General features: G+C 59.2%; 2 protein-coding genes across 10 annotated transcripts in view; one reads left to right on the forward strand and one right to left on the reverse strand.

Annotated features, from left to right (window-relative positions):
- Positions 1-11,334, forward strand: part of CHDH (choline dehydrogenase) — a 28,238-nt gene extending 16,904 nt beyond the window's left edge. Inside the window, exons 3-8 of the mRNA XM_051852328.2 lie at positions 4-155; positions 674-803; positions 1,609-1,743; positions 2,339-2,481; positions 2,827-2,929; positions 4,027-11,334. Coding sequence (XP_051708288.2) covers positions 4-155; positions 674-803; positions 1,609-1,743; positions 2,339-2,481; positions 2,827-2,929; positions 4,027-4,445 — 1,082 coding nt within the window. The 3' untranslated portion in view covers positions 4,446-11,334. The remainder of the gene's footprint in view (positions 1-3; positions 156-673; positions 804-1,608; positions 1,744-2,338; positions 2,482-2,826; positions 2,930-4,026) is intronic.
- The window catches only part of CACNA1D (calcium voltage-gated channel subunit alpha1 D), a 520,755-nt gene continuing 501,393 nt past the window's right edge, over positions 8,543-27,904 (reverse strand). For 6 of the 9 annotated variants that reach the window (XM_070050708.1, XM_051852322.2, XM_051852311.2 and 3 more), the window contains 8 exons: positions 18,507-18,620; positions 17,494-17,861; positions 16,850-16,876; positions 15,982-16,131; positions 13,584-13,747; positions 10,727-10,848; positions 9,290-9,607; positions 8,543-8,975 (listed from right to left, as the gene is read on the reverse strand). In XM_070050708.1, coding sequence (XP_069906809.1) covers positions 8,682-8,975; positions 9,290-9,607; positions 10,727-10,848; positions 13,584-13,747; positions 15,982-16,131; positions 16,850-16,876; positions 17,494-17,861; positions 18,507-18,620 — 1,557 coding nt within the window. In that variant the 3' untranslated portion in view covers positions 8,543-8,681. The other 3 variants (XM_051852324.2, XM_070050710.1, XM_070050709.1) reach the window with 3 other exon arrangements.

A 27,904-nucleotide genomic window follows, 5' to 3' on the forward strand; every position in this document is an offset into this window, starting at 1 on the left:
CAGGCAAGCGCTGGAGCACAGCCTGTGCCTACCTGCACCCAGCGCTGAGCCGCCCCAACCTGCAGGCCGAGGCGCGAACGCTCGTGAGGAGGGTGCTGTTTGAAGGGACTCGGGCAGTGGGCGTGGAATACGTCAAGAACGGCCAGAGCCACGTGGTGAGCCAAGGGCAGCTGGGGGCAGTGCCTCCGCGGCACACTCACCCCTGAGGCTCAGAGCGAGCTGCTGGGGCAGTGGTCTCATGGGTGGTCCTGGGGCCTCATGGAGGCAGGGAGTGGATGGTGGAGGACAGGAAAGCCGTGGCATTGACACGACAAGCTCAGGGGCATAGGCCAGAGGGCTCACGCTCGTCACCGTGACCAGACGCACGTTTCTGCGCGGTGCGTGTTACGGGTGGTTTCACACCTGCACGTCCCAGGTCTGCCTTCCTGCTTCCTCTCTCTCAAGGCCGGACGGCCCCCCTGCCCGTTTCTGAGACCGCTGTGCCTGCGTGGTTTGAGGGCCCACCAGTGCAGGCTGCCTTCCGATGGCAACCCGGGCAGCTCCCTGCGACTCGCCCTCCAGACTGCGAGCACGCACACCTTGCACGTGCGCCATCCCAGTGCCACGTTCCCATGGCGCCAGCCGCAGAGGGCTGTGGGGAAGCCTGACCTGGCCGGCCCTCTGCCTCTTCCAGGCCCGTGCCAGCAAGGAGGTGATCCTGAGCGGAGGCGCCATCAACTCCCCGCAGCTGCTCATGCTCTCAGGCGTCGGGCCCGCCGATGACCTCCAGAGGCTGGGCATCCCCGTGGTGTGCCACCTGCCCGGTGAGCCCTCTCCTCCCTGCTGCTCCCTGCAGGCTGCCTCTGCGAAGTGCAACGGCTGCTATTTGTCAGCATGTAGAGGGCAGGCAGTGCCCCTCGGGATTGGTACAGAGTCCTGGACCTGCGCCCTCCCCCAACCAGCCTGTCCCACGTGGAGGAGCACGCCCTGGAGCAGGGTCCCAGACCTGTGTCTGTCCGCTGGACTCAGGGCTTCCCTGAGCGGCAGTGCAGCCAGCTGAGGGTGCACGCCCACGCCGTGTAGAGACCCAGGCCTTATTTTATAAGGCGCATTGATGCCTTGAGGGCCTGGCTTTGTCTCTCCCTCGTACATAAGCCACGCTCCCATGGGGTTGATCCTTCTTGCATGGTGGCTTTGTCTGGAGAGCTCCGTGGAAGTGCCGGTCAAACCTGCGGCCCGTCCAGTGCCCCCAGGCCTTAGATGAGCCCATTCACCATCTGTGTCCTCCTTCCCTGGGCTGGGAGTTGGGGGGTGGAGCTGCGTCCAGCCTTAATGCCATCAGCCACACAGTGACCAGTTTGCAGCAGGGCCTGCTGCCGGCGCGGGCCCCGCCCTCCCGGGAGGAAGGTGCCTGCACAGCTGCCCTGGGATGGGCGGCCGCAGTTGCTGGCTCTGGCACCAACAAAGGGTCAGATTGACTGACGTGGGGGTGCAGGGAGGATCCCATGCTGAGCCTGGAGGCTAAGCAGGAGAGAAGTGGCTGGGAGCAGCTTCCCTGGATCAGGGCTTCCGAGGAGCCAGCCGAGACCCCCAGAGGGCCACCTTTCCTCTCCCCTTGCCCCTCCTCAGGGGTCGGCCAGAACCTGCAGGACCACCTGGAGGTCTATGTGCAGCAGGCGTGCACCCGCCCCATCACCCTGCACTCCGCACAGAAGCCCCTGCGCAAGATCTGCATCGGTCTGCAGTGGCTCTGGAAATTCACAGGTGGGCGCATGGCATGTGGGCAGCGAGGTCTCTGCCCCGAGGTTGCTGGGTTTGAAGCTAAACCAGGCCTATGATTTCCCCTCTGCACCAGGGGACACACGGTTCCTGCCTGCTGGGCTGGCGGTGGCAGCACGCATCAGGGCTGGGGGCTGCTCTTCCTTAGAGCTGGACAGTGTGGGTTCAAGGAGTGAGGAGAGCAGACACAGGAGAGACCGTGGTGCTGGACCACAGAAGCGGCTCCTGCTCTTCAAGTTTCCCTCACCTAGAGCACTGCCTAGCCCGGGAAAGGGTACTTCGAATCATGCGATCAACACGCCTTTCTTGCACACCTACTACGTGCTGTGCTGGGGGGGGGGGGCGCGAGGAGCCAGTGAAGCAGGTGGAGGTGGCAGAGGGTGAGGGCAGACCCAAGCCCCCTGCTGGTACATGGTTGACACTTGTAGCTGTGCCAGGTGAGCCCCCCTGGGGGGAGAGAACAGATCAGAAGCCAGGAAGAGGAGCAGCAGCAGCCCAGGAGAGAGGACAGGAACCGGGAGCCAGTGGCCCTCTGCAGTACCCTGACCGGGGCCTTGTCTTGTCCTCCTGTGATCCCCAGGGGACGGAGCCACTGCCCATCTGGAAACTGGTGGGTTCATCCGCAGCCAGCCTGGGGTCCCCCACCCCGACATCCAGTTCCACTTCCTGCCGTCCCAAGTGATTGACCACGGCCGGGTCCCTACGCAGCAGGAGGCCTACCAGGTGAGCAGGTGGAGGCTCGGCCCCCAGGGGCGCTTCTTCCAGCTGCTCTGTGTGTGTGCAGTGGGGACAGAAGCGCCGCCTGGCCGCAGAGTAAGCCCTGCAGGGTGCGTGGGAGGCTGAGACCCACTCTGCCTCAGGGCGGGACCAGCAGACCCGCTTTAGCCCTGAAGTTCCGGACTGAGGAGGATCAGAGCCTGAGGCCGGGGCATGGGCAGGGTGGATTTTAATCACGTGGACAAGTAGGGCTCGGAGGTCTCCCCGCCACGGCGCCAATCTCTCTGGGCTCCTGCACCGTGCTGGCGCAGGTCCCTGAGGGCCAGGCCCTGCTGCTCTGGCTTCCCCTAGGTGCACGTGGGGACCATGCGTGGCACGAGCGTGGGCTGGCTCAGACTGAAGAGCGCCAACCCCCAGGACCACCCCGTGATCCAGCCCAACTACCTGTCCACAGGTAACTCGGCAGCCGCCTTCCCTTTCCTTCCCAGGCCTGGAGAAGAAACTGCCCCGAGAGGGGTCTCCTGGGTGCTCCTGAAGCGGCCCTGGGCCCCGCCGTTGGGGACACCAGTGGCCCTCTGCCATTCTGGGCTGCAAACGTGCATCGCAGGTGCTTCACAAAGCTCGTGGGAAAATGGAGTTAAGGGTATGAGTTGGCCGGCGCCACGGCTCATTAGGCTAATCCTCCACCTTGTGGCGCCGGCACCCCGGGTTCTAGTCCTGGTCGGGGCGCCGGATTCTGTCCCGGTTGCCCCTCTTCCAGGCCAGCTCTCTGCTGTGGCCAGGGAGTGCAGTGGAGGATGGCCCAAGTGCTTGGGCCCTGCACCCCATGGGAGACCAGGAGAAGCACCTGGCTCCTGCTATCAGATCAGCGCGGTGCGCTGGCCACAGCGCGCCGGCCATTGGAGGGTGAACCAATGGCAAAGGAAGACCTTTCTCTCTGTCTCTCTCTCTCACTGTCCACTCTGCCTGTCAAAAAAAAAAAAAAAAAAAAAAGGTATGAGTTTATTGTGGTGCCAAAAGATTTTTTTTTAATTATAGTATGTGGAGATATAGATGATGAAAAAACAGCATGGATTTCAAAAATGCATTTTTGGCATCAAAATGAAACTCACACCTTTAGCTCCATATTCCACCAAGTTTGTGACGCCCCTTCCCGCGCCGCCGTGTGGGGCTCTGGCTCTCAGTTGGGGGGCAACCCACTTCCTTTCCACCAGAGGTGGATGCGGGAGGCACAGGGGCTGCTGGCTGAGGAGGAGCCAGGGTGCATGGGCAGGACCCGCTGCCCCCTCCGTGCCTGCACTGGGGGGGGGGGGGAGCGGTGCCACCTGTCCACACACAGCAAAACCGAGCCCGCCCATCAAGCAGCTTTGTGTGCCGCAGTGGCTCCTGCACACGGGCGCTCACAGCCGGGCTGTGGGGATGGATGGGGCGCGCGCTCCTGCCTCTCTGATGGAGGAGCCAGACCCCGGGGACAAGCAGGGCCTGACTGGCGGCTGCTGCTATTTCTGCTCGAGCCACACGGGGCTGTGCCCATCCCTTTCTCCTCAACAGAGGCCGACATCAAGGACTTGCGCCTGTGTGTGAAGCTGACCAGAGAGATTTTTGCCCAGGATGCCCTGGCTCCCTTCCGGGGGGAGGAGCTGCAGCCGGGAAGCCACGTTCAGTCGGATGGAGAGATCGACGCCTTCGTGCGGGCCAAGGCTGACAGCGCCTACCACCCATCGTGCACCTGTAAGATGGGCCAGCCCTCCGACCCCACCGCCGTGGTCGACCCACAGACCAGGGTCCTCGGCGTGGACAACCTCAGAGTCGTCGACGCCTCCATCATGCCCAGCGTGGTCAGCGGCAACCTGAACGCCCCGACGATCATGATTGCCGAGAAGGCAGCTGACATCATCAAGGGGCGGCCTGCCCTCTGGGACAAGGATGTCCCCGTGTACAGACCCAAGACCCTGGCCACCCAGCGTTAAGCCCCTGCCTGGGGATGACCAGAGCCGCCCAGAGTAGCCGGCACGGTCCTGGCTCTTTTCTGACACTGGGACCCGGAGGCCTCGGCTCGGTGGCTGCAGACTGGATGATGTTTTAGGAACGGGACCAGGACTGGTGGGTGAGTTGAGCTCCCTTGCTCCAGCACCTGCCTGGGAGAAGGGCAGGACTGTCCTCTGGAGGGCCAGCACAGGAGGAGGGTTAGCTCCGCCCCGTCCGTGTCTCATGGCCACGTGGCTTTCTCCTATCCAGGGCCCTGCAGCTTTGAGCCCAGTGGTTCATTCCAAGCCTTCCTGTTGAGGGCAGGTGCTGTGTGCCTTGGCGCTGCACCTGCGCCTTGCACCCTCCGTCTCCTCTCCAGCTGCAACCTTTAGCTGAGGCCAAGTCTTACAGGCATCTGCTGGGCCTGGGCTGGCACCCAGGTTCCCTGCGGGGAGAAAAGCAGGCTTTTCCTTGGCCACTTGAGCCGTCACCCTGAGCAAGGAGGATCACTGAGGGGCCCGCTTCTCTGGTGCTCCCCGTCCAAATGAGCAGGATGCGTCCTGCTGAGGGATCCAGGCGCCGTCTCCTGGGACGGGAGTGTGGCAGGGATGCCACAGTGGCTGCACTGGTGGTGGGCTCGGGAGTTAGTGACTCACAGGGTTTTCCTGTGAGCAAGAGACGCACACAGCTGGGTCCCCCTCAGCCCTGGGGAGCAGCCGGCAGCAGACAGGGTTAGCGCTCATCCTATAGACGTCGCCGCTGGGAAGAGACCAGGCTGGAGCCGAGCCGAAGGGGGAGGCCGTGGGGTCCCGCCCTGCACCATGATCCTATCGAAACGCAGCTGCAGGGATGGCGAAGACTGGAGGTGGGGCAGCCACGAGCCCCGTCCACCAAGGGGCGTCTTGTCCTCCGATACAGGAATGCATGACTGGGGTTCTGAACGGGATGTCTTTTCCACACCGCTCTGCCGAGGGAATCAAAACTGAGTTCTGATTGCTTCCCTCTGAATTGCTGCCCGAATGAGGAGGGGCTCACAGGCCCTGGGCACCCCACCGCTGCAGCGTAGGTTTCTGAGAAAACCCGACCCAGCAGGGTAGCAAGAAGGCAGCCATCGGACCTCTCCTTCCTTGTAACATCGCACGCGGTTCAAGTTGACTCTCCCGTGTCTGCTGCTGACTCCGCCCCGAGGCCGCTGTCGCCCAGGCCGGGCCTCCCAGCTGCCCCACAGCCTGCCTTTCCCCGGGCCCGGGAGCAGCAGAGGGCTCAGGTGCCAGCTCCGCCACTCCCTCCTGTCAGAGAGGGGATGTGGATTCAGGTGAGGGGGAGGTGCCAGGTGCGGGGGTGCCCTACGTGCACGTGGTGGCCTACAGCCCTGCAGCTGCACCCCCTCCGTGTCCCCCGCACTCAGCCTCGGAGCCAGTGGCAGCTTCTGGCAGCAGCTGTGTTGCAAGCAAAGGGCGTGGGGTCACGTGCACCCCAGCCCCTCTCCCTCACCCGGGTCCCCCATCCAGAGATACTATTTAGCTGCACCCCGAAGTGGGTCTCAGAAGACAAGAGAGCGGGTGCCGCTGTGCCCAGGCACCACAGCACAGAGCGAGCGTGCTGCTCTCACAGGGGTTTCTCTCGTGAGCCTGGGCTAGCGCCACTGGGCCGCAAGATGGACACGTGGACCCTGGTGGAAGCATGGCTGCCTCGCAGGGAGGGAGCCTGGGCAAGACGCGCTTTGTGGTCGTAAGAGCACAGGATGAAGTGGGGCCCAGTGGCCAGCTCTGCCCCGCCAGGTGGGGAGAAGCCCCTCTGGAAGCTGCTGTGTGACCAGACACTGGGCAGCCCAGGGCCCGGAGCCTTGCAGCCTGCAGGAGTGGTGGTGCCCTGCCCTCTGCCCCAGCGTGGGAGTGAGCTGGCATCACCACAGGAAGTTCCATCTCCTGCCCCTGCACCCCGTCCAGCGGCCCAGGCCCATGGTCCGCTAGAGCTGGAGCTGCGGGGAGAGCTGCTCCTGGGACCGCACCCTTTGCAGGCGCGGGCAGCAGAGCCGAAGTCCAGGCTTGCGTGGGGAAAGGCCGGTGTTTGTGCCCAGCTCCCCGCCCATCCTGCCGCTGAGCGTCCTCCCCCTAGAAGTGCAGTTGGCAAGGGTGCGGAAGACTCGCAGCAGCAGCAGGGCCGTGGGTGGAGCGCCGAGGACCAGGACCCTTGGCTCAGCTGGCGGGGAAGCCGTCCTCCAGCGCCCCCTCCCCAGCCTCCTGCCCGGCAGAGCTGGAAGTGCCACATGGCCCCGGGCCGTGCCCACGAGCGCGTGCAGGCGGTGCTTCCCGGAGCCCCTCGTGGTCCCTGGCATCTTGTGATCGAAAGGCCTAAGGTTCAAGAAACTAAATGCATTTTTCTGTGGACACACAAAAGGGCTGTTTTGTGCGGGGGAGGGCGGGAACGATAGGCATTCAGTCTTAAAACTTGCCTCAAACAAAGCATGTCTACAACTTTCGCATTTTTCTCACAAAAAAAATTTAATATTCGGCAAGAGGTCGGAGCGGACCTAAAGCAGACAGACATGAAGAAGTGGCCCAGCGCCTGATAAAGATGCGGGCTTATTAACCACTGGCTGCGGGAGCGCTCCCAGCCTGTCCGGGGGTGCAGGCCGGACCCGAGGCCAACCAACGGCCAAGTAGCCCTTTGGGAGAGGCCGCGCCCTGCAGCCCCGAGGAGCCTGGAGGGTAAGAAAAAGATGCACCTGCTGGCAGGGCGGAGCTGCCAGTGGAGAGGACCCGCCCCTCAGGCGAGGACAGCCCCCAGACAGAATGAGATTATCACACAGGTTCATTCTGAAGAACATTTTGCATTTTAATTAAAAAAAAGGATTTATGTCAGGAAATAGTCATTTACAAACCTTGACGTGTTTTTGCCTGGATCTGGAGGAAGAATGTCTTTAAGAAGAGGTTTGTAAGGTTTCTGTAACAAAGTGCTGTTATTTACAAAAAAAAAAAAAAAAAAAAAAAAACAAACAAAAAAAACCCACCACCAACAAAAAGTTCCGTTGTCTGCGTCCTATTTAAAAATTTGGAACCAAGAGCCTGCGATAGCAGTGGCGTGCCTGCCGCGGTAACCCGGGCAGGAGGCGGCCTTTCGTCTGGACGGAGCAGCGCGGGAGCCCTGGCCCAGTTGCACTTCAAAGCCCTCAGAGAGCACGCGCGGCCCAGCAGCCTTGGGGTCCGCACAGACCCCGTGCCCGCCCCGACCCCACTTGCCTGCGCGGTTCCTCCCGCACCAGAGGCGCACCGCATCCCATCGGGGCAGACCGGAGCACAACGCAGTGGGCCACAGGGGGCCTCTGCCCAAAGGACAGGTGGCGAGTCAGCAGCTGGTGAGAGTCTCGTATCCAGACAGGTTTACAGTGACGCAAAATAGTTTAGAAAAATTTCTGTGGCGTCAAGTTCCCTTGAACTCAGAATTTTATATCCAAGGAATTTTCACCGAACAGATGGGAGTTGGCTCTTACTTCTTCGACTTCCGTGTAGCCCAAGTAAAAACAGCAGTCATTTCCTAGGTGTCGGTGGGGAACAGCAGTTGTTAGGACCCATGGGTATTGCTGCGGATCAAATACGGTACAATAATTACAAAATATAGACCATCTCTTTACAAATACAAAGTCGAGTATGTTACAAGTCCTGTACAGGAAATCTATAATTTTTAAACAAATAGCGTATCTAAGTTTACCTGGCTGCAAGTGCACTATTGTTCCAGTTTACAGTCGCCCTTAGTGTGCCGTGCGCCGGCCCCTGCTGCCTGCACCCTGCTCCCCAGGGACGGCGCTGGCACGGGGCTCCGACTGCCGCCTGGCAGCTGGGTGGGCACCGGGAAGCCGTGCGCAGGGCGGGAGAGGGCTGAGACGTAGATATGCTGGGCCCAGTGATATGCTAGACAGCGGCTGAGGTAATGACACAGGTGTGCTGATGGCCATCACCGTGGACCTTCCCCGCCGTGCCCTCGGGGCCACCGGGACAGGGCTGCACCTGCCACTCCCCGCAGCCGGCGCACTGCCTCGCTCCGCTGCCCGGGACCCGTTCCTGCCCAGGTGTATGGCTTCCTTGAGGCATGACGTCACTCGCACAGAAGTCCGCTGGGACACTGGCCCCCCCAGCGAGTGCCTAGCCGCTCCTAACTATGAGGCACTTGTTCCCCGGCCCTCCTGCGCCCCACCTGAGGCCAGAGCCCGTCTGCCCGACCGACCGGGGTGGCGGGGGCTACAACGTGGTGATGCAGATCATCTCATCCGCCAGGTCCTCCTCCTCGCGCCCGGGGTCCGGCTCCTCGTCGCTGTAGCCGGGGCCGAAGTCCTGGAGCTCGTAGCCCTGCCGCTGGGGGACGGGGCCCAGGTCCCCGTTGGCGCGGGGACACGCGTTCCCACAGAGCAGGGTGCTGGCCGCGCTCTCCATCTCGTCGATGGTCAGGTCACAGGCATCGGCGATTTCGTATTTTGTCGCCGACACGAACTTTGGGTCCCTCGCGTATCGTCCCAAGCCCTCAGATATCAGGACCTGCGCGGGAGGGAGGCAGACGGATACACGCACTCTAAGGCGCAGGGCGGTGCCCAGCCGCGTCCATAGCCCTCATGCGTGCTGACCACTGCAAGCGGCTCCAGCTCTGAGAAATCACGCAGCTGAAAAGCTGCCCCGAGTGGGGGCTGACAAGCGTGCAGCCCACGCCCCGGGGAACGACTTGGTGTAGACCCCATCTGCAGGACAGCACATGGCCCTCACTCCTGCTTCCCGCCACTGGGAAGGGTTGGCCGGCCGAGGCGGCCTGGCTCCCCATGCAGTTCCATCGGCCCGCGAGCCAGACCCTTACTCACCGCTTCCACCAAGCTGTCGGCGCTCCTCTGCTTGTCGCTGTCTTTGTTCCGGAAGCTGCAGGGGACGGTCAGGCTGGCCGGCGTGAAAGTCCGGTAGGCGATGTCGGGCTCATCCGTGTACCAGGAGCTGCGGTGCAGGGACGGCAGGCTGCCGTTGACCTGTTCCAAGGACTCGGACCGCTCTACCTGGATCAGAGGGGTGTAGCACGGCGTCCAGTCCTGGTACGGAGGGGTCGCTGGAGGGGTGGCCCACGACCGGGTCGAGTGACTCGGTGAGTACTGGGCTCTGCTCGGATCTAGGCCCGCGACTGCCATGATCTGTGTGGGAAGAGAGGGGCGGAGTGGGGAGGCCAGAGGCTCTGAGGGGCTGGGCTTCCAGCCAGGGCCGGGAGCAGCTGGGTGGGATGAACGGGAGGGGGCGGTGCTTCCCTAGCAGGTATGTGTTCTTCCCCCAAGTCCAGAGTGTGCCTCCAGTGGGGATTCCAGGTGCTGAAGGAGGAGGGCGCTGTGACTGACGGAGCTTAGGGGAGTCCCCACAACACGGATGGCCCTCGCTGCTCTGCCACGCCCGTCCCAGGGTGGCACTCTGTCCCCGGGCATTGGGAATTGGCTGACCCCCAACCACGGCACTGCAGCCTTAGGATGCCAAGACCCTGCCTGGCAAGGTCGCAGGCTCACGGCCCCACTGAGGGAGGCAGCATACACAGGCCTGGACAGGACCGGGCGCAGGCCCCAGAGGCTGCTCCTGTCTGCATGGCTCAGGGCACCTGCGGACCCAGACCTTCCAGAGGCCTGTCCTTAGTCTGCAGTGACACAGGACAAAAATGAAACGCAGCATCCCGAGTGATGGCGGAGGAGCAAAGAGCTGGCAGAGGGGGGGACACGTGCAAGACTCCCCCCGCCAGGGGCCTGGCCAGTGACTGACCAGCCGCGCTCTGTGCTCTGCACGCTCCCCCTAGGCTGACCCCACAGGTCCAGAGCTGGAAGCATAGCTGATGGGAAATTTTCAAAAAGGAAGCGCGCCACGTGCATGTCCTGAAGGCAAAGTCCCAAGGAGTAGACTCTGGGCTCTGAGCTTGCTCCTGGCCAGCGGTGACCCCAGAGGCCCCATAACCCTGTCCTGATGCCTGCTCGCCGAGCAAGTGAGGGGCAGGGGGCCTCCAGAAAACGGTCCCACTCCTGGGGCTCGGGTTGCACCATGCCCTGCTCCCAAGGCAGAGAAAAGCTGTGGAGGAAGAGAGGCTGCACTTTGGAAGTTGGCACTGAGACCCCAAGTGCCAGCTGCTGTGTGAGCTCCAGCAGAACTGGGCCGTGACAAGGCCTCCAGGGCAGGATTGGCACAAGGCCGGGGATCCACGGTGGCGAAGGTGCTCTCCTTCCTCCCTGGGGCTGGCAGCCAAGGGGGAGGGGGTGGGGAGAGTGGGGTGCAGGCCTCACCTGTTGCTGCATCAGGTGCAGAGGCAGGGCTGTGCGGTGGGGGAGGGCGGGCGACAGGGGGACCTCCTCCTGGCTGCTCTGCCGGCGCAGGCACTCGAAGTTGAAGGAGGATCTGCGGTGGGCTGAGAAGCCAAAGCACAAAGTGGTGAAGCCAGCTCAGTGTAGACATGGCTGCCGGGAGGCAGGGAGCCCAGGGCGGCAAGAGAAAGGGGTCTCAACTCTGGGAGAGGGGAGGAGGTAGAGGGAAGCCTCCGTGGAGGGATGGTTTCTAAAAGTACCAGTTTCCAGGGGGCTGCCATTGTGGCCCAATGGAGTAAGCTGCCTGCAATGCTGGCATTTCTCACGGACACTGGTTCAAGTCCCGGCTGCTCCACTTCCCACCCCGCTCCCTGCTAATGCACCTTGGAAAGCAGTGGAAGAAAGCCCAAGTGCCTGGGCCCCTGCACCCATGTGGGAGACCCAGATAGAGGTCCAGGCTCCTGATTTTGACCTGGTCCAGCCCTGACCATTGCAGTTATTTGGAGACTGAACAAGCAGGTGGAATATCTCTTTCTCCCTTCTCTCTGTAACTCTGCCTTTCAAGTAAATAATCATTTTTAAAAAATGTACAAGTTTATGACTTTTCAGTGTTCACCTGGTCTTGGGAGGAGGGGCTGAGGTGGCCCGGAAGGCAGCTGCTCCTAGCGGAAGCCCTGGCCTCAGGTATTGTGGGGAACATCGCATTTCACCAGATCTTTCTAGAATCCCAGTGACACTTCTGGATGTCATGCTCTCACCTTGGAGATGCCCCAAGTGTCGCTGGGGCCCCACCTCTGGTTTAAAGCTCCACCTGGCCGGCAGATGTTTCTGCTGGGAATGACTCAGCTCGTCTCAAAGACCAAGTGCCAAGACCACCTCTGACTTGAAGACCAGGGCCGTCTTGCTAACCGCTGTCCCCAGGGGCACCCCCGGGATGAAAGACAATGGCAAGCCAACCCACAGCTTTTGGGTCCATAGCTTTCAGTGCCACAGGGCACCAGGCCCAGGAGGCCAGCTGAACTCTGGGCCCTAACACCTGGCTAGAGGCCTCCCCCTGGCAGGGGTCTGCCTGGGGGAGCCTGGCTTGCAGTTAGCGAGACAGAGCCAAGTCACTTTAGTGGCTCCTTTCCCGGCCCCTGCATCTCCCAGCCCCAGCAAGACCCTGCAGGGCCCTAACTCCTTTGCCTGAGAGCCTCCCAGGCAGCCTGGGGACTGTGTATGAAGCTGCAGACACCGGTGTCTGCAGGAAGAGCTGGAGGAAAGAAACCAGAGCGAGCCCAGCACGTGCCTTGGGGCGTGCCAGGACCATGCTGTCCAGCTGCCGATGGCACACATGCCACTGCACGCAAGGGCTTCCCTCCATGCACAGCCCACAGGCCCGACTCAACAGCAGGCCTGGGAGAATGGGCCTCCCTGTCTCACAGATCAGATGTGCAGGGCCCAGGAACTCAGCTGGGAGCCAAGACAGGTGGCAGGGCCAGGGGATCAGCAGGGCAAAGGTCCCGCTCCCCACAGCCAGGGGCGCGTGCGTCCCCAACCCCTCCTGAGGTCTGTGCAGTCGTCTCTGCAGGAGGACAAGATCCCAGCACAGGTGTGCACACAGCCAAGGTCAGTTCAGCACCCTCCCTACCCACGGTCTGCGCTGGTGGACAGCAATGCTAATGCCTCACAGATCAAGACGGGGACGAGTCTGCCTATGCCGGCCAGGGCCCTCTCCGAAGCTGGGGCAGCACCTGCAAGTGGCGGGCATCCAAGTGCCCCCCCCCCCCGGGCAGTTTGAGCAGGTGGATGAACAAAGGCAGAGGCCAAGGACACAGGGAAGCCCCCAGGGCAAGGAGCCCCACCCCAGCCTCTCTGGCCCCGGCCTCATCTAGTATTCATGGTGAGTGCAGAGGCTCCATTCAGCCTTAGCATTGGGGTTGAGCAATGAAATATTAACCATGGAAATGGGCCTCTTATCACTCTCCAGATGGAGGGAGGCACAGGGCCCTGGGCACTGCCCAACCACACGCTCTGCCATGCCTGCAGCTGGCGAGCTTGGCCGCCATCGTGTCTTGCCTGTTTTTTTTGATTACTGATGCAGAGTTCTTAAAAACACGCTCCGTTCTCAGAAACCTCAGAAATGCCTGTTCTGGGATCATCACGACGCTCACATGTCCCAAACCAAGAGCATGCAGCCAGGAGCCATGGGGCCCGGCTACCCTTCTTTGCCCAGCCAGAGCATGGAGCCCAGGTGACCCGCATCAGACAGATGGCCAGTCCTGCCCTGGCCGCAGGAGGAGGAAGCCCCTTGCTTCAGGATGTTCCTGGCCCCAACAGATGCCCCTGTCCTGCAGGTGACCCCTCAGGCCAAACCGGCCCCAGTAGTAGAGGGCTCTGGCAGAGTTTGGTCAAGGCCAGAGAACCAGGGACACACAGAAGGTGGCAGATGATTGCCAGTGGGGGGCGGAGGGGACACACACTAGGAGTTCCTGGGTGCCCTACACCGAGCTTGGTCCCCCCCACCCCACCATGGTGCACCAGACCTGAGCAGACAGCAGCCACGGCATGGGCAGGTCTCCCCCTCCTCTGGGGACACGTCCCAGGCATGAACGAGCACAGCAAAGCCCCTTCCCGGAAAGAAACGCGGGCAGTCACAGACTGCCTGCTGCCGTACTCCCAGCCAGACACGAGCAGCGCAGAATTGGCTCGGGCTTGGTCTCGTGGAATATGGAGGGGAAAGCAAGGAAAGCCACTTGCCCACCAACCCAAGGACTGCTCTCCGGGGCTGGAGGTGCCTGCCATGGAGGGACACGCCCGTCACACCCCCCAGGGTGGGGGGAGACCTGGGAGGCCTCACCTGTCGGGGTGGGAGGTAGCAGGCGTCTCCTCGGAGACCTCCGGGAATCGTAGCAGACAGCCGAGTCCTCGTCGTCCAGGAAGCCCTGGGAGTGATGGTAGCCGCGGGGCCTCTCCAGGTCCAAGGTGCTGCCGGCGTATCTGCTGTAGTAGCCACAGCTGTGCCTAGCGGACAGGGGCAGAGGGCAGGGCATGTGAGGGGCCGCTTAGCAAGCCCCGGCTGTTAGGTAGGAAGTCAGGAATTATTCTATGTGTGTGCGAGAGGGGTCTGAAGACCAGCACCTACTGGTGGAAGCTCCAGACGCCCAGGATTTTGCACTTCAAAGTCCTGCTCAGACCCTGATAACCTCCCAGGAGAATTCTCTCTCCTCCCGACCAAACGGGTTACCTGACCTGATAACGTGGGCAATAAACCTTCACAGATGCCCCCTCAGCCTGGTGCCCACAAACCCGGGGAGGAATTTGCTAATTTACCCCTCTACAAACCCTTTGTCATAGAGGAGGAGGGGAAGGAGAAACCTGGCCCCATTTTCCTTTGTAAGCTGTAGTCTCAACCAAGACTGGGCGCGCTCAGTGCTCTGCTGAGCCGCCCGCCTGGCCTGCCCAGGTGTTTTCTCTCCATTCATCCGTGTAACCTCGCTCTCCCCCAGTGACTGGCCACTCACTATCTGTCCCTTCGGTTCTGACATTCTGTCACATGCCCTATCCCCAGTAAAGCCTTCGCTTCACTCTCTGACTGATGCCTGAATTCTTTCTTGCATGAAGATAAGAACCCCACGGCTTCCATGGCTCTCTTCTCCGGTGACACCAGCAGACCCTTGTCCACGGCCTGCTTCCAGCTCATGTGGACATGGCAGGACTGGCAGGGAACAACGCAGCCCCGTGTCATGGAAGACTCTAGATGGAGAGCCAGGGCTGTCACGGGGAGGCTCAGGACCGGGTCAGAGGTGGACTGTGGATGCCCTGGAGGCTCCACTCTTGTCCACTCGTCCCCTCCCAAGGGTCTGCTCTCGGCCGTGTGCAGGGCTGGGCACCAGGGACACCAAGACACTGGCAGCACAGTCCCTACCTGCAGGGAGCTTAGGGCCACAAGCACCCTGGCGTCCAGGGCCAGCTGGAAAGGCCAATGCAGCAAGGAAGGGGGCTTGCAGGGGCTCTTTGAGGGTCTGAGGGCTGGGGAGGGGGCATTAGAAGTCTGCACAGGAAAATGAGCAAGGTCCTGATGTGTCCTTGGAGAGCGGAGGGAGTGAGGCCAGCAGAAGGAGTGAGGCCACACGGTGGGTAAGGTAGGAGCCAAGGCCCCGAAGAAGGAACCCCAGAGTCTGTTGGGCTCAGGATCGACACACAGCTGAGGGCCACTGGGGCACAGATGGGGTGCAGTCATGCCGAGACAGGGTTCACGGGGAAGAGTGTGTGGTAGGTGGCCTTCATGCCTCTGCAGCGCCTACTACGTTTCCTAAAGCAAAGCGCCCAGGTAAACCGCCTTCCTCCTGTAGGACACAAGCCGGGAGGGGCCTCGGCTCTGACCTTGCAGCCTCATTCCCAGGAGAGACCCCTTGATGGAGGCAGCAGCAGGCTCTGTGCCCCTGGGAGCCTGGCTGAGCTGCTGTGCATATGGCGTCCCCAGGGCAGCTCCTTAGTGCAGTCAGCACCTCTGATGTCCCAGAGGTCAGGGTGCCCACAGAGAGGGGCTAGCCCGGGCCTTGGGCAGGCCCAGCTTATGTTTCGGGGGTCCTGACTCAAAGGCCTCTGAGGCCCATGGTGGAAATAAGTCAACACGTCTGGGTCAACAGCCACTCTGCACCTCTCGGCCCCGCGTCTCCTGCTCCTGTGGGTGATCCTGTGCCTGGCTGGGAGACGGCCTGCCTAGCCCTGGGAGGAGGTTAGGAGGGCGTGGCATACCATGCCTCCTGGGATGGCCTGACTGCTGGCAGGCGGCAGAAGCCCCACGCAATCACTCCCCGCCCCCCCACCATAGAAGGGCCTTATAATTACCAATCAGGCAAACAGCCCCCGGGTGTGGCCCAGGCCCATAAGGACCACCTGGGAGGCTACCAGCGTGACCTTCAAGCTGATTGGAGGACCACAGTGGGGCCAATATCAGCTTTATCCTATCAAATCAGTGCTGCCCTGAACTAGCTACGTCCCCTCTGCCTGTGCTTGATTGTTAATAAACGGCCACGTTCACCGAAATTTGTCCCTGGTGCTTCTTGTAGAACGCCGTCGCCTCACCGCCCCGACAGTGTGCGGGCCTCGCGGGACGGGTCTGCACTGCTCCTGCATTCATTCGCTCAGCTCCTCACAGGGCTCCAGACTGCAGCCGCAGGTGGCCCTGGCCTCCCGGGGCAGGGGATGGGAGGGCTGCTGACCTCAGCCCGAGCCCGAGCCCGAGCCCTCACCTGCTCCCCGTCGGTGAGCTGTCCTCCTCGTAGCACTCCTCACTGCTGAAATACTCCTGCTCCCCTGGGCAGCGGGGGTCCCTGAAGTAGCCGTCTATCTCCAGGTCTTCCCGGCAAATAGTCGGGAGCTGCTCGTCTCCCGAGTCGGACCTGCAGAGGTGAGGGAGACAGACACGTCCTGCAGCCAGGTCCCTGGGTGGGGCCAGCGTCCCTGCAGGGGGCTCCTGGCCTCTCCTGGCATGCACCTGCCTCAAGCAGGAGGGGACTGGTTCAGTCCTCAGGCCAAACCCAGGAACAAGAAACTCCATCCGAGACCCCCATGTGGGTGGCAGGGACCCAGCCACTTGAGCCCTCACCTGCTGCCCACCCAGGGTGTGTGTTAGCAAGCAGCTAGAACTGAGGACATAGCTGCGACTCTGGTCCAGGCACTCCCCACCAGCATCTTAACCACTGCACCCAACACCCAGCCCTCCCCAAGCCTCTCAAGACCCCTCCTCTACGGGACAGAACATGCTGCATGCATGTTGAGGGCTGCAGGGGAGGCAAGTGAGAAAATCATGAGACGCTGGACCCCCAAGAACAGCCAGGCTTGCTGGCTGCCCAGGCCTCGGATCCCTGGTGTGCGGCCTGCAGGAGCCAGCCTAGGGCTCGGCCAGGCACATGGCTGCTGTTCGTTGGTTGGTGCCGAGTCTGTGCAGAGAGGGATCTAAAAGCTGCTCTGACATCCGCCCCTCAAGCCCACAGCCCTCAGTTCAGACAGCTGGCTGGCAGGCACAGGCAAACTGCTCCCTCTGCCTGGCACTCAGAGGCCAGCCGGGCACACAACACCACGGCATCTAACACACCAAGGCGGGCAGTGAGCACGTACCTAATGTAAGTTTCATAGTAGCGGGTTCTATCCAGGAAAGGCATAACAGGGGAGGGAGAAGACACAGTTATCAACTTTTCCAACCAGGTGAAAATGCAGATAGCCTACTGCCACCCAGGATAGTGGGTCGGCAACCCCGGGCTCACGGGCCAAATACAGGCAGCCACTGGTTTGGGCATTTGCCCACAAGTTATAAAGTTTGATACGTTCGTAAAGAACTGAAAAAAGAAAAAAGTCTTTTCCTCCCACGTGAATATGCGCAGTTCAAATCTGGGTGCCCGCAAAGAACAGTTCACTGAGACACAGCCTCACGCAGATCATTCACGGCTGCCGCGGCAGAGGTGAGCTGTTAGAAGCTGCAAATATTTACTTTCGGGCCCTTTACAGAGAAACATCGGCCAGCCCCTTGTCCCAGAGTGCACTGCTGCACCTGGGCTATTCTCAGGGGCACCCAGGCAGCGGGACGTAAGGCAGCCGGGGCCCCTTCTCTGTTGGCTGCACAGCCAGTGTGTCAGTGGCACGCACAGGTCTGAAGGTAATGCCTGCAGGCAGTCTCCTCCACGTGCCAGAACCCTGGGCGGAGGTGCCCCCGGCTCTGCGGGCAGACGCTACACTGCCAAGGGCAGACCCACCGCCAAGTTTACCTTTTAACACTGCACCTTCTCGGAGGCTCCCGGTCATGCTTGTGGGAGGAATGGTGCCCGTTTTCAGACACAAGCTCAAGGTTCCCAAGGCTGGGCCGCTTTCCATGGGCAGCTTTGGACATATTGGCATTATTGAGATTGGCATTTGTTGAGGTGGGAAGTTGCTTTCCTATGGAACTATGGTTATGATGGTTATGACACACCGAATTTCCTGCTGGAGGAAACAGCGGTTTCTCAGTATCCCTTGCAGGTGGAACTGAAGGCCTTTGGACATGCAGGGGACGGTGGGTGGTATTGGTCTGTTGAAGGGACTCTCTCCTATCACTATTAACATGATTGACATGGTTTCCAAGCAGGGCACCATTTCTCTGCAAAATAATGGGAGACAACACCAGGTGACGTAACAAGCATGTGACGCAGGCCAGCTCTGTCAGCTCAGCTCTCTACGTGAAAAACTAACTCAGGGCACGCTCCACAGGATCCCTGGAACACAATCTGAGGGTCTCACCACGGGGGCAGCCGTGGGCGTGTGGCTCCCCTCCCCCCACCCCACCCTCGCCATGAACGGAGAAAGGCTACCAGTTCCCGAGCTGGGAGAAAGCGCTCAGCTGCTGCTCCAGCCATAGTGACTCACACCCAAGCTGGGCTGGGGGGCAGCCCTGGGGTAGGCCAGGAAGCATTCGCTCTGGGCTGGGGGGCTGGCAGCTCCAAGAGCTGTTCCGGGGGACAAGGAGGGCAACTTGGGCAGCGGCTGCAAGGACCCAGGATGCCCCCCCCACACACAGTGGCTGTCACCATTGGAAGGGGACAGTGAGGAGGGGGAGGAGACAGGCTCAAAGAAGGAGTTGGCCTGGCCCTAGGAGAGGTGCTGGTGAATGGGGCTGGGGAGGATGTGCTCTGTAAGCCCCCTGGACTCTGTGGCTGGTGCGCATTTTCCATACTCTTCTGTGGCTCATTCACTGCCCCAACTCCAGTCCTGCCCTGCTCTCTCCAGCTAGGCGTAGAATAATTACTTTGAACATATCTTCTTCCTCCCGCTTTGCTTCCTCGGGCTCGTCGTCCTGCAGGTCACACGATATAGCACGGCGGATTTCCGGCCCAATGTCGTGCAGTGTCCTTAGTCCCGCCTACATCAATGAAAATGGCAGAACATGTGGTGAGACGACTCGTGGGCCCCGGGGTCCTGCCTGGGGCATGGCTTTGCACCTGCCTGATCTGTGGGGTGCGGGGTTGGGAGGGAGGGAAAGACTTCTCCAAAGGCTGTTTGAAACAGGAGGGTGGCTGAATGTGGTCAGGTGGTCAGGATGGTCCTGGTGGCAATGCTTGAGGCCTGCAACTTTGTGACTTCCTCTGCGGAGACCCTGCCTTGCACGAGGGTCGGCCATGGCCACAAGCACACGTCCCTGTCCCACGGACAACTTTCAGAGGGGTCACCTGCAGGGCACCACCTCCCCAAACCACGAACAGTGCAAGGAAGGGAGCATAGCTAGGAAGCTGGCAGGATGTTCTCCTGTCATGGGCAGAGGGGAAGTCCAGGTACGGGCGTCAGAGGAGCAAGCAGCCCACCGGCTCTGCCCTAAAGCCATGAACGAGTGAGTGACACACACGCTGCAGCCACCAGCATACTCGGACTGGGACGGGACAGAGAGACACGCACACACACCTGGCCATCTGAGGCGCCCCAGCCTGCAGCCCATGTGCCAGCTGATAACTTACCAACAGAGAGCACACGTTAGATGGAGAGTGGCTGCCCAGCCTCTGGAGGGGGCACAGGGCCCCCTTCCCGGGGCCCCATGGACCCCACGCATGCACACTACATGCCCCTGAGCCGCACAGCCAGCCTTCCCTACTCCTGTTTCTAGGTCTAAGGCCTGAATTCAGGAGGCACCTCCTCATTTCCTGGTGGTCTGCCTGCTACTCAGCAGCTGCCAAAGGCTGTCAGCAGGCCTAGGACATCAGCCATACGACCTCAGGGCAGTTACAAAGGAGAACTGGGCTGGGAGCTGGTCCTTAGTGGAGGACACTGCCTTCATGTCCTTCCACAGTGCCCTGCATGGGGTGGTGGCTGTGCCCAGGACAGGGACAAGGCATGTGACTAGGCCTTGGGCACATACCTGGTGGGAAGCATTTGGGGGAATGGAAAGGTTGGGGGACAATGTTGTACTGGATCTAGCAGGGTTGGGTCTCCCTGTTGTGGGCATGCTCAGAACCGGTCTTTGTGTTTGGGGGGGTATTTGGCACAGTGCTTAAGATGCTACTTGGGACGACAAGCACTGGAGTGCCTCGGCTCAAGTCCTGGCTCCACTTCCGATTCCAACTTCCTGCTGCTGCAACTCCTGGGAGACAGCAGGGGAAGGTCTGGGTACTTGAGTGTCTTCTACTGATGGGAGAGACTCACATTGGATTCCCAGCTGCAACCCCAGCCAGAGGCTGCTGCAAGCATTTGGGGTGTGAAGTCATACATGGGACATCTCTGCTTCTCAAATAAAAATAAATTAATATGTTAAAAAAAAAAGACACCCTGGGCCAGCACTAGGGTACAGCAGGTTAAGCCATCCTCTGCAGTGCAGGCATCCCACATGGGCACCAGTTTGTCTCGGCTGCTCCACTTCCAATTCAGCTCCCTGCTAATGCACCTGGGAAAGCAGTAGGTGGCTCAAGTCCTTGGGCCCCTGTACGCAGGTGGGAGACCTGGAAGAACCTCCTGGCTTGGGCCTGGCCCAGCCCTGGTCACTGTGGCCATCTGGGAAGTGAACCAGTGGACGGAAGATCTCTCTTGCTCTCTTCTCGCTCTGTAACTCTGCCTTTCAAATAAATAAATAAAATCGTAAAAAGCCCTGGTCTTTGCATACACTAGTGGTGGCAGTGTTAATTCAGAATGTTGACTCCTGTAGGAGTTTCTGAAGAGACCTTGCCCATAACAGCCCCAGCCTGAACTGATTGTTACGAACGGCATACCCGGCATACCCGGTGGATTTTATCTGACTCTTTCTGTGAATGGGGAGCAACAGGTCTTTCCATTTCATCAGCTGGGGTGGGGGGTGGGGTGCCAAGATTCAAAGCCTGAAGGTTTCTGTGAAACGCTGTGCTCATAGGGAAGCCTTGTCCCAGGCCACACCCAGAATGGTTCTTGGGGTGGTGAGTGAGGCCACTTGTCACCCTCCTGTCCCTCTGATCACAGGTGCAAAACTCAGTGCGCACGCACACACACACACATGTGCACACACACGCACGCATCTCCTCTCCCAGGACTCCCGAGCCCAGCATATGGGAGCTGGGAATCACCTGGCTCCAGGTGGACCCACTCGCCACCGAGAAGCAAACTCTCATGTGACACTGGCCAAAGCTCCTGCACAGCAGGGCTGCAGGCGTGTGGAGAACGGTGGTGGCAGGCAGTGCCGCACAGCACTCAGGTCCTTCGCTCAGTATTGTTCTAGGGCTCCACTGCCCAGGGATGGGCAAGCTAAGCCAGCGTTCCACCATCAGCCTCTGGAGCAGCTGGCGAGGAGGCTCTGGTTCCACAGCTGCGGCGTGCAAACCAGAGACCAGTTTTGAGACACCTGCTGCCATCTCCACAGAGTAGCCACAGGTCACAACGGACGTAGGGACTCCGACACGCCCCAAGGGCATCCTGCACCATGGCTGAGGTTACAAGGCAGGCCCATGGCTGGGCTCGAACAACAGATAACCCTGTTCACTGGCATGGAGCCCACGGAACTAAGTCTGGTTACAAGAAATAGAAAACTATTTATTTGGATCATTTTTAACATCATCCTCTGTTGATGGGTTGACATTTCACTGAGATACACATACAACGTCATTGCATAACAAAAACAGGAAACGGCCTCCAGCACGTCTTCAGGAATACACAGACTAGGATTCAGTCTGGCGCAGCAGAGACACAGGACAGAGAACATGTGTGCAACAGAAATCGCGGCGAGCTTCCGAGGCGGCCCCGATGCCACCCCCCAGATGACGACAACGTATTTGTTAGAGAACACACCGCTCTTCCCCGACACAGCAGCAGGGGCCAGAGAGCCGGACTGCAGGCTGCGCGCTCCGCACAGGGAAGAGTGCGCCCGGAGGAGGCGGGGACCGACTTCTCTTCATCACGCGTGATCTGGCGGGGCTGGGAGGGGCAGGGGCTGGGGTGTCCCCAGGATGGTGAGGGCAACAGATGTCCCCGAACTTGAAACAAAGCGTAAGCACAGCACCCTGAATTACATATCACAAAATACAGTAAGGAAATTTTCCTAGCACACATTTCAAGCTAAAAAGGTAGCTTAGGCTGCTCCGAAAATCCCATAGGCACAAGTTCCAATTCCAAGAAACACAAGAAACTATTATAAACCCTTGAAATAAAAAAAAAAAGCTGTTTTCCACAGCCCCCAAAAGAACCTTATTTTCTTGAAATAAGCGCAATCAGTAAACGATCCAGTCTTTCATATTTCATTTTGGTGTCTACCTCTACCAGCAAAACAGTCTTTTCATCTGAAATCTGGTCAGGACCATTTAAACCCACGCAATTAAAGCTACACAGGGTCATTCCATTCACATTGAAGAAGGATTATGGTTTTGAATAAACACAGAATGGCTATAAAATATAAACATGATTGACTCATTTTTAAGATGTCCAATCTTAGAAAATATTCAACAGAATCAAGCCTAGCTTCTGGTTGATTTTAAAACGCGAGATGTTATCATAAATATTCTTTTAAAAAGACATGTTGGCGGTTTGCCTGTAGACTGCTGCTTTAAAATTTAGACACCATTTTATTGGAATTTTATAGATAGTTATTCTATCGAAATAAGTCATCAAAAAAAATCAAACTCTAAAATCTAAACATTTCTCAAGCAACTGCAAAAGATGATGGTATTCTGACATCAACTACAGACATTCACTCGCTTTCCCTCCTCTCGCCCACTCTCTCCTACCTGGGTGCCCCTGAAATGCCTTTGGCACCTGTCTCCCTAAGCCAGCCCCATCAGAAACAGCAGCCCCTGGCCAGCTCTCCCAGCACAGACACAGATGCACGCACCCCCAGCGACCCACACAGAAACCTACGCTGTAGCAGTGGAGGAGGGAGAGGCAGGTCTCCAGCGGGGACGGGGCCGGCCCACTCATCTTCAGGATGCGAGAGCACCAGGCTGGCCGCTTCCAGCTCAGGGAGCCTCGCCTGGCACCGCCTGACCCGTCACACGCAGCCCTCACTCAGCCCAGGCTGGCTCCGCACGCACGCAGGCATCTCGCTAATGGCCAAGTTCTCCTTAACCCCTTCACAGGATTCAGCTCCCGCTCAGTGAGAGGGGACAACCATGGGGTAGTTCCATCAGAACAAAGAACTGAGGATTGAATTCTTACAGAATAAACCTGCTCATCCTCAAGCTGTCCTCTGCCTCCTCTGCATACACACACCCCACACACGGGCACACCCCCTACTGTGTCACTGCTTTCCTCCAGGGGAAGATGTCACGGTGTGGCCTTTGTGTGTACTGTGAATAGTCCTCGTGTCAGACACAAAGTGTTCAAACCATAGGCACCATGCTCCGTTAGTCATCTGCAGTGACTCCGACTCTCAATGAAAAGGCACCTGCCACGTGGGCGCACGGCACTCAGCAATGGAAAGCCCATCAGTGACCATCACTTTGCAAGGTGAAACAAACTGAAGTCACTGACGATTTCGCCCTACAAACGAGCAAGATGGCTAGCTCCTTCCATCCCACCTGGACTCTTAGCTCTAATTTTTAACACCAGATTCAGGAAAACGTATGCGGGTTTCCTGGCAACAGCGCGTTCGGCAAACTGCAGGTCCAGCAGAGGCTGTGTGTCACACCCTCTGTTCTGATCTGACCTTCCTGCCTGTCTCTGTGAGCCACCCCCTCTCCCCACCCCCTGTTTACATTCCACCAGACAGTCAAGAGTGTGTCCGTGGGGTCACCTCATGGGTCAACAGTCCTAGGCCTGCTCATCCCATGATGCCACGCAGCTCCATAAAAGCCAACGCATCCCCAGTGCCACATCGACTCTGGCCTGCGCACCTACTGACATACAGCTGCAAGGGTAGGGTGCCACCTTGTCAAGGCTGACCTTTCTACCAACTTCTCAGAGCTCTCATCTCAATCGGCACACGAAGTGACAGGTGATCACAAGGTGTCACCGAAACCGAGCCTCTGTTTGGCACACATCTGCACACACCACTGTGTCAACGTGGAGTAGCCGAGATTTTTAAACACACCTCCTCTGGTGCACTCACTCAGTCTATCCTTCCTTTAGATCCACACAGGTAGTGAGGTGAGGCCACTCCACGTGGCTCCCAGCCCCAACATGGCAGGGCAAGTGGGGCACGGGCAGCCCCATGGCTCAGGGGTGGGCGTTGCTTTGAGGCAGGAGCCCGACAATGGGGTTCATCACAAGGCTTCAGCCCCCACCCCTGGCCCGGCCCTGAGCAGCAGTGCTGGGACCGCAGAGCATCCCACGCCGCCTTCAGGGCTGCATGAGGACGTCCTTTGCCTTGTACACGGTCGTTCTCTCGTGACAGCACAATGAGGTTCAAGGCCACGTGATGCATGGTGATGTCATCACTCGGGCGTCTTTGTGCTTGCATTTCTTGTTTTAAAAATTTCTCGATTTTAATTTCCGAGATGGTAAATATTGATATGCAAGGGTCCTTAACAATTTTAAAGAGTAAAAAAGGGTCCAAAGGACAAAAATCGTGGTGAACTGGAGGACCAACCTGTCCTCCGACGGGCAGCACCGCCTGGGCTCAGGTGTCAGACTCTGCCCCCAGTCTAGGATGCTTGAGTCCACTGGCCTTTCTCCACTTCCTTCACATGTGGCCTCTCTGAGCTGGATCGTCAGCACTTTTTAAAGGCCGGCCTCACTCTACCTTAGAACCATAAGCCCTCCCCTTAGCTCCTAGGGGAGACAGGTGCCAAAGAAAAGGCATGCACCCAGGGACTTACCCACGTGGGAACTGGTAAGAAGCTGTAGCGAGCTCCCTCCTGTAGATACCTGAGCCAGGATGCATCTGGGCTAGTGCGGGTACTAGCAGCACATTACGAAGCGGCAGGCTACAGTAAGAGACGTTTTACTACGGCACAGCTTAGCTTCTTAGCGTCTTAGCTTCTCCTAAGAATTCCCATCTGCTCTAGGACTTCTGAACACCACTGCTAGTCTCTGAGGGGAAAGGGTCGAGAACGTGGTGCCCGAGAATCCCGTGCATCCATTTCATGTTTACCAAGGTCACACCACAGTGCAGGCTGTTTGAGAGGAGCCTGACGCCCCTTCTCACCTTTGCTTCTATGGGCCTGCGCCATCACTTTTATCCAGGAGCTTCAGGGTTTAGCACCAGGGATCCTGGTGTTGGGTGTGTCTCAAGATGCTAAGTAATACACACTAGTGCCCTCTTCCAACCTGCTTGACCCTGAAAGCTCTGCTCTCCCACACGAAGAGAAGTGCCAGAGGCCTCTGCTGTGCGACTGCATGTGGAGTTCCAGGAAGCCTTGCTTCCCTTCCAGCCCAGGAGGGAGGCAGCCCTCAGGACTTGCGGCTCACTCATCATCAGCCTTGGCTATCAACCAGTCACACAGCCAGCCCTGAGCAGACACATTTTTCTCTTTCACTTAACCCCAGCCCCTAGGTGGTACCTACAAAGTCACCACTTCCCAGTTGCCCCCATCTGGAAGGAGCGTGCAGAAGGGCCTGCACCATGCCACCCGTGTGAGCTGCCCGGGCCATGGCGGGGGCGTTCCTGCCGGGCTTCTGAGTGTAGGAGCTTAGATCTAGGAGGCAGCAGGTGGCAGGCGCCCTCAGAGAGGATGGCATGGGCAGGTATGGGCACAGACAGCCCCCAGCACCCAGACAGGAGGGTGGTCTCTCCGGGGGTGCATCAGCTCCTTGCCCGAGGCCACCACGCTCACCAGCCTCCCTTCAGGAAGGACGCATCCGATTCTTAACAATGTCCTGTCACTCAGCACGTCCCAGGCACTGCCCCATCAGAGTAGAAGTGGGCATCTGTTCAGACCAGAGCAAGGTCTCCACGGTCCCTCTAGCTGCCAGACCACAGAGAAGCTGGGAGAGAGCCTGGGCTGCTGACAGGGGCGGGGACATGCAAGGGGCTGGAGGTGACAGCTTTGGGAACCAGGAAGACCCAGGCTTCAACATCGTCATAGCAGTCCAACCAAACCAGCCGCACTGGCCACCTTCTAATCCACCCTGCAACCCTGCCCTTGGGCCCTCATAAAGCCCACTGCAGCTCCCTGCAGCTCCCAGGCTCGCCATGGTCTGTGCACAACAGAGGCAGAGTTGGGAGCTGGGGCCATCCCCATACAAGGCCCAGAGATCAGCTCAAGTCTGGGCAGGTCATGCCACCTGGTGCCACAGGGCCAAGGACACAGCACCCCTCTGCCTGGCCCCCAGCACTCCTGCACTTCAGGGGCCTGGGAGGAACAACCTCGTGGTCCAGAAACAAGGGCGTCCTGGCACACACACGGCCCTCCCCTCCCCCTCTGCCCCCTCTGAGAGCGCAGACATGTACATGGCCTCCAGTCTGCACCACAGCGCCCTGGCTCCACATACAGAGCCCCACCTTTGAGACTCTTCCCCATGACCTTTGCGCCAGGGTACTCCAGGGCCACTTGCGGTGTCCTGGGCTGAGCCTCAGAGGCACAGACTCCTGGGCCACACTGGGATTCCACCGAGAATCTGAAATCAGATGCTCCTGTCAACCCGCCCTGCTGGGCCAACTCCCGCTGTTCTAAAGATGGGAGCGTGCAACCTGCACCTTTACGCACTGCCCAGACATCTTAAAAGGGAGGATTCTCTTTCTCACAGGATAGCTACAGTACAGAACAGAAGAGAGATCAAAGGAAAACAAGAATTTTGTCAAGTTCCGGTAGTAAACAGGCATACGATATTATTATTGTTGTAGTCTTAATAATAAGCGGGAATACGTTCAAAGTGCTTTACAATCACTTAGCTATTCCTCACAACAGCCCTGTGAGGTAGGTCAACAGGATTACCCCCATTTTACAGATGGGGAAACTGAGGCACAGAGCGGTTAAGTGTCTTGCCCAAGGTCACACAGCAAGTGGACGCTGGAGCCGGGACTAGAGCCCAGGTTTCCCTGACTCGCGGTGTCCTTGAAACTAGACCACACTGCTTCCAAAGAGGCGTCCCCAGCCTGGCTCTGAGCAGGAGTGCGGGCGGACAATGTCGGATGAGGTTTGGGTGTGACGGTGTTTCCTGTGGGCACGCTACAATGGAACCTGAGGTGTCACCTGGGCTGGTTCTGGCATGCAGGTGTATGTTAGTTTCAATGGGGTGTATCTGAGCTTCCCCGCCTGTCCGCTGGTCACTGCCCTCTGGCCTGGTCACCTCAGTGAGCAGGGCCGGGCGGGCAGGAGGTCGTGACGTACTGGCCCGGTGAAGGAACTCGGTCGGCTCGCTCAGCGCCAAGGGGTCCTCAGGCCGGTCCAGGGAGCCCGGGCCCTCTGGGGGTATACAGGACTTGGGGCCAAAGTCAGCTGCCCCGGCTTGGGCAGATCTGCTTGATCTGTTTAGTACTCAATTTTTACGATTGTTAGCGTTATTATTATTATTTTTACTGGCCAGCATCAGGAAGTTGTGTTCATTTCACTTCTCTGCGGGGCGGCCGCCCTTGTCCTTCTCTCTCTCTCTCCCTTTCTCTGAGTCTCTGCTTGGAGGGACAGGCGGCTGGCCTCGGACGCCCCTTTCACGAGAAGGAGCCCCTGCGAGCAGCGTCCGTGCCAGGCAGGCAGCCTCGGCCCCGCAACCGCCTTCTGGAGGAGTGCTTGGCTGGGACGGGATCTCCCGGGGCCCTTGGCTTTGCTTTCTCCTGCATTTCTCCCGAAATGCTGTCTCAGTAGAAAAAAGCCCGCTCGAGCCTCTGCCCTCGTGGGGCCTGAGCCACAGGCGCCTTCGGGACTAACCAGCTTGGTGCCGGAGCTCGGGCAGAAAATTCTAAAGCATCCGTTCAAGCATCTGAAACAAACGAATCAGCCAGTGAAATCTCATCAGTTAGCAAGGGAACGCCTCTTAAATAAAAATAATTAAAAAAAAAAAACAACTGTCTAGAGAGCCTTTCTGTGGCACTGGGTGGACTCATGCTCGTCACAGAGCACCTCACTCCCTGTCAGGCATCAAGGTGACGTGGGAACGGGGGTCTGATCTTCCATAGGTGGTGACACTTCCATGGAGGATCCCACCGTTCCTTCTTGCCGCACTGAGCCCTTCTAGGAAGGCCACTGCAAGGTGCACTGGGGTCTAAGAGCCTTGGGCTTCGATCCCACCTCCCCTCCCCTTGGGCCACCTGCACCTTTGTCTGACGGCTGCAACACGGCTCTAAAATGACCCAACCTAGCAGCTCGATTCTTTATAGCCAGAGATAAT

Source organism: Oryctolagus cuniculus, chromosome 10 (assembly GCF_964237555.1).
Source record: "Oryctolagus cuniculus chromosome 10, mOryCun1.1, whole genome shotgun sequence".
In the NCBI taxonomy this organism is placed as follows: domain Eukaryota; kingdom Metazoa; phylum Chordata; class Mammalia; order Lagomorpha; family Leporidae; genus Oryctolagus; species Oryctolagus cuniculus.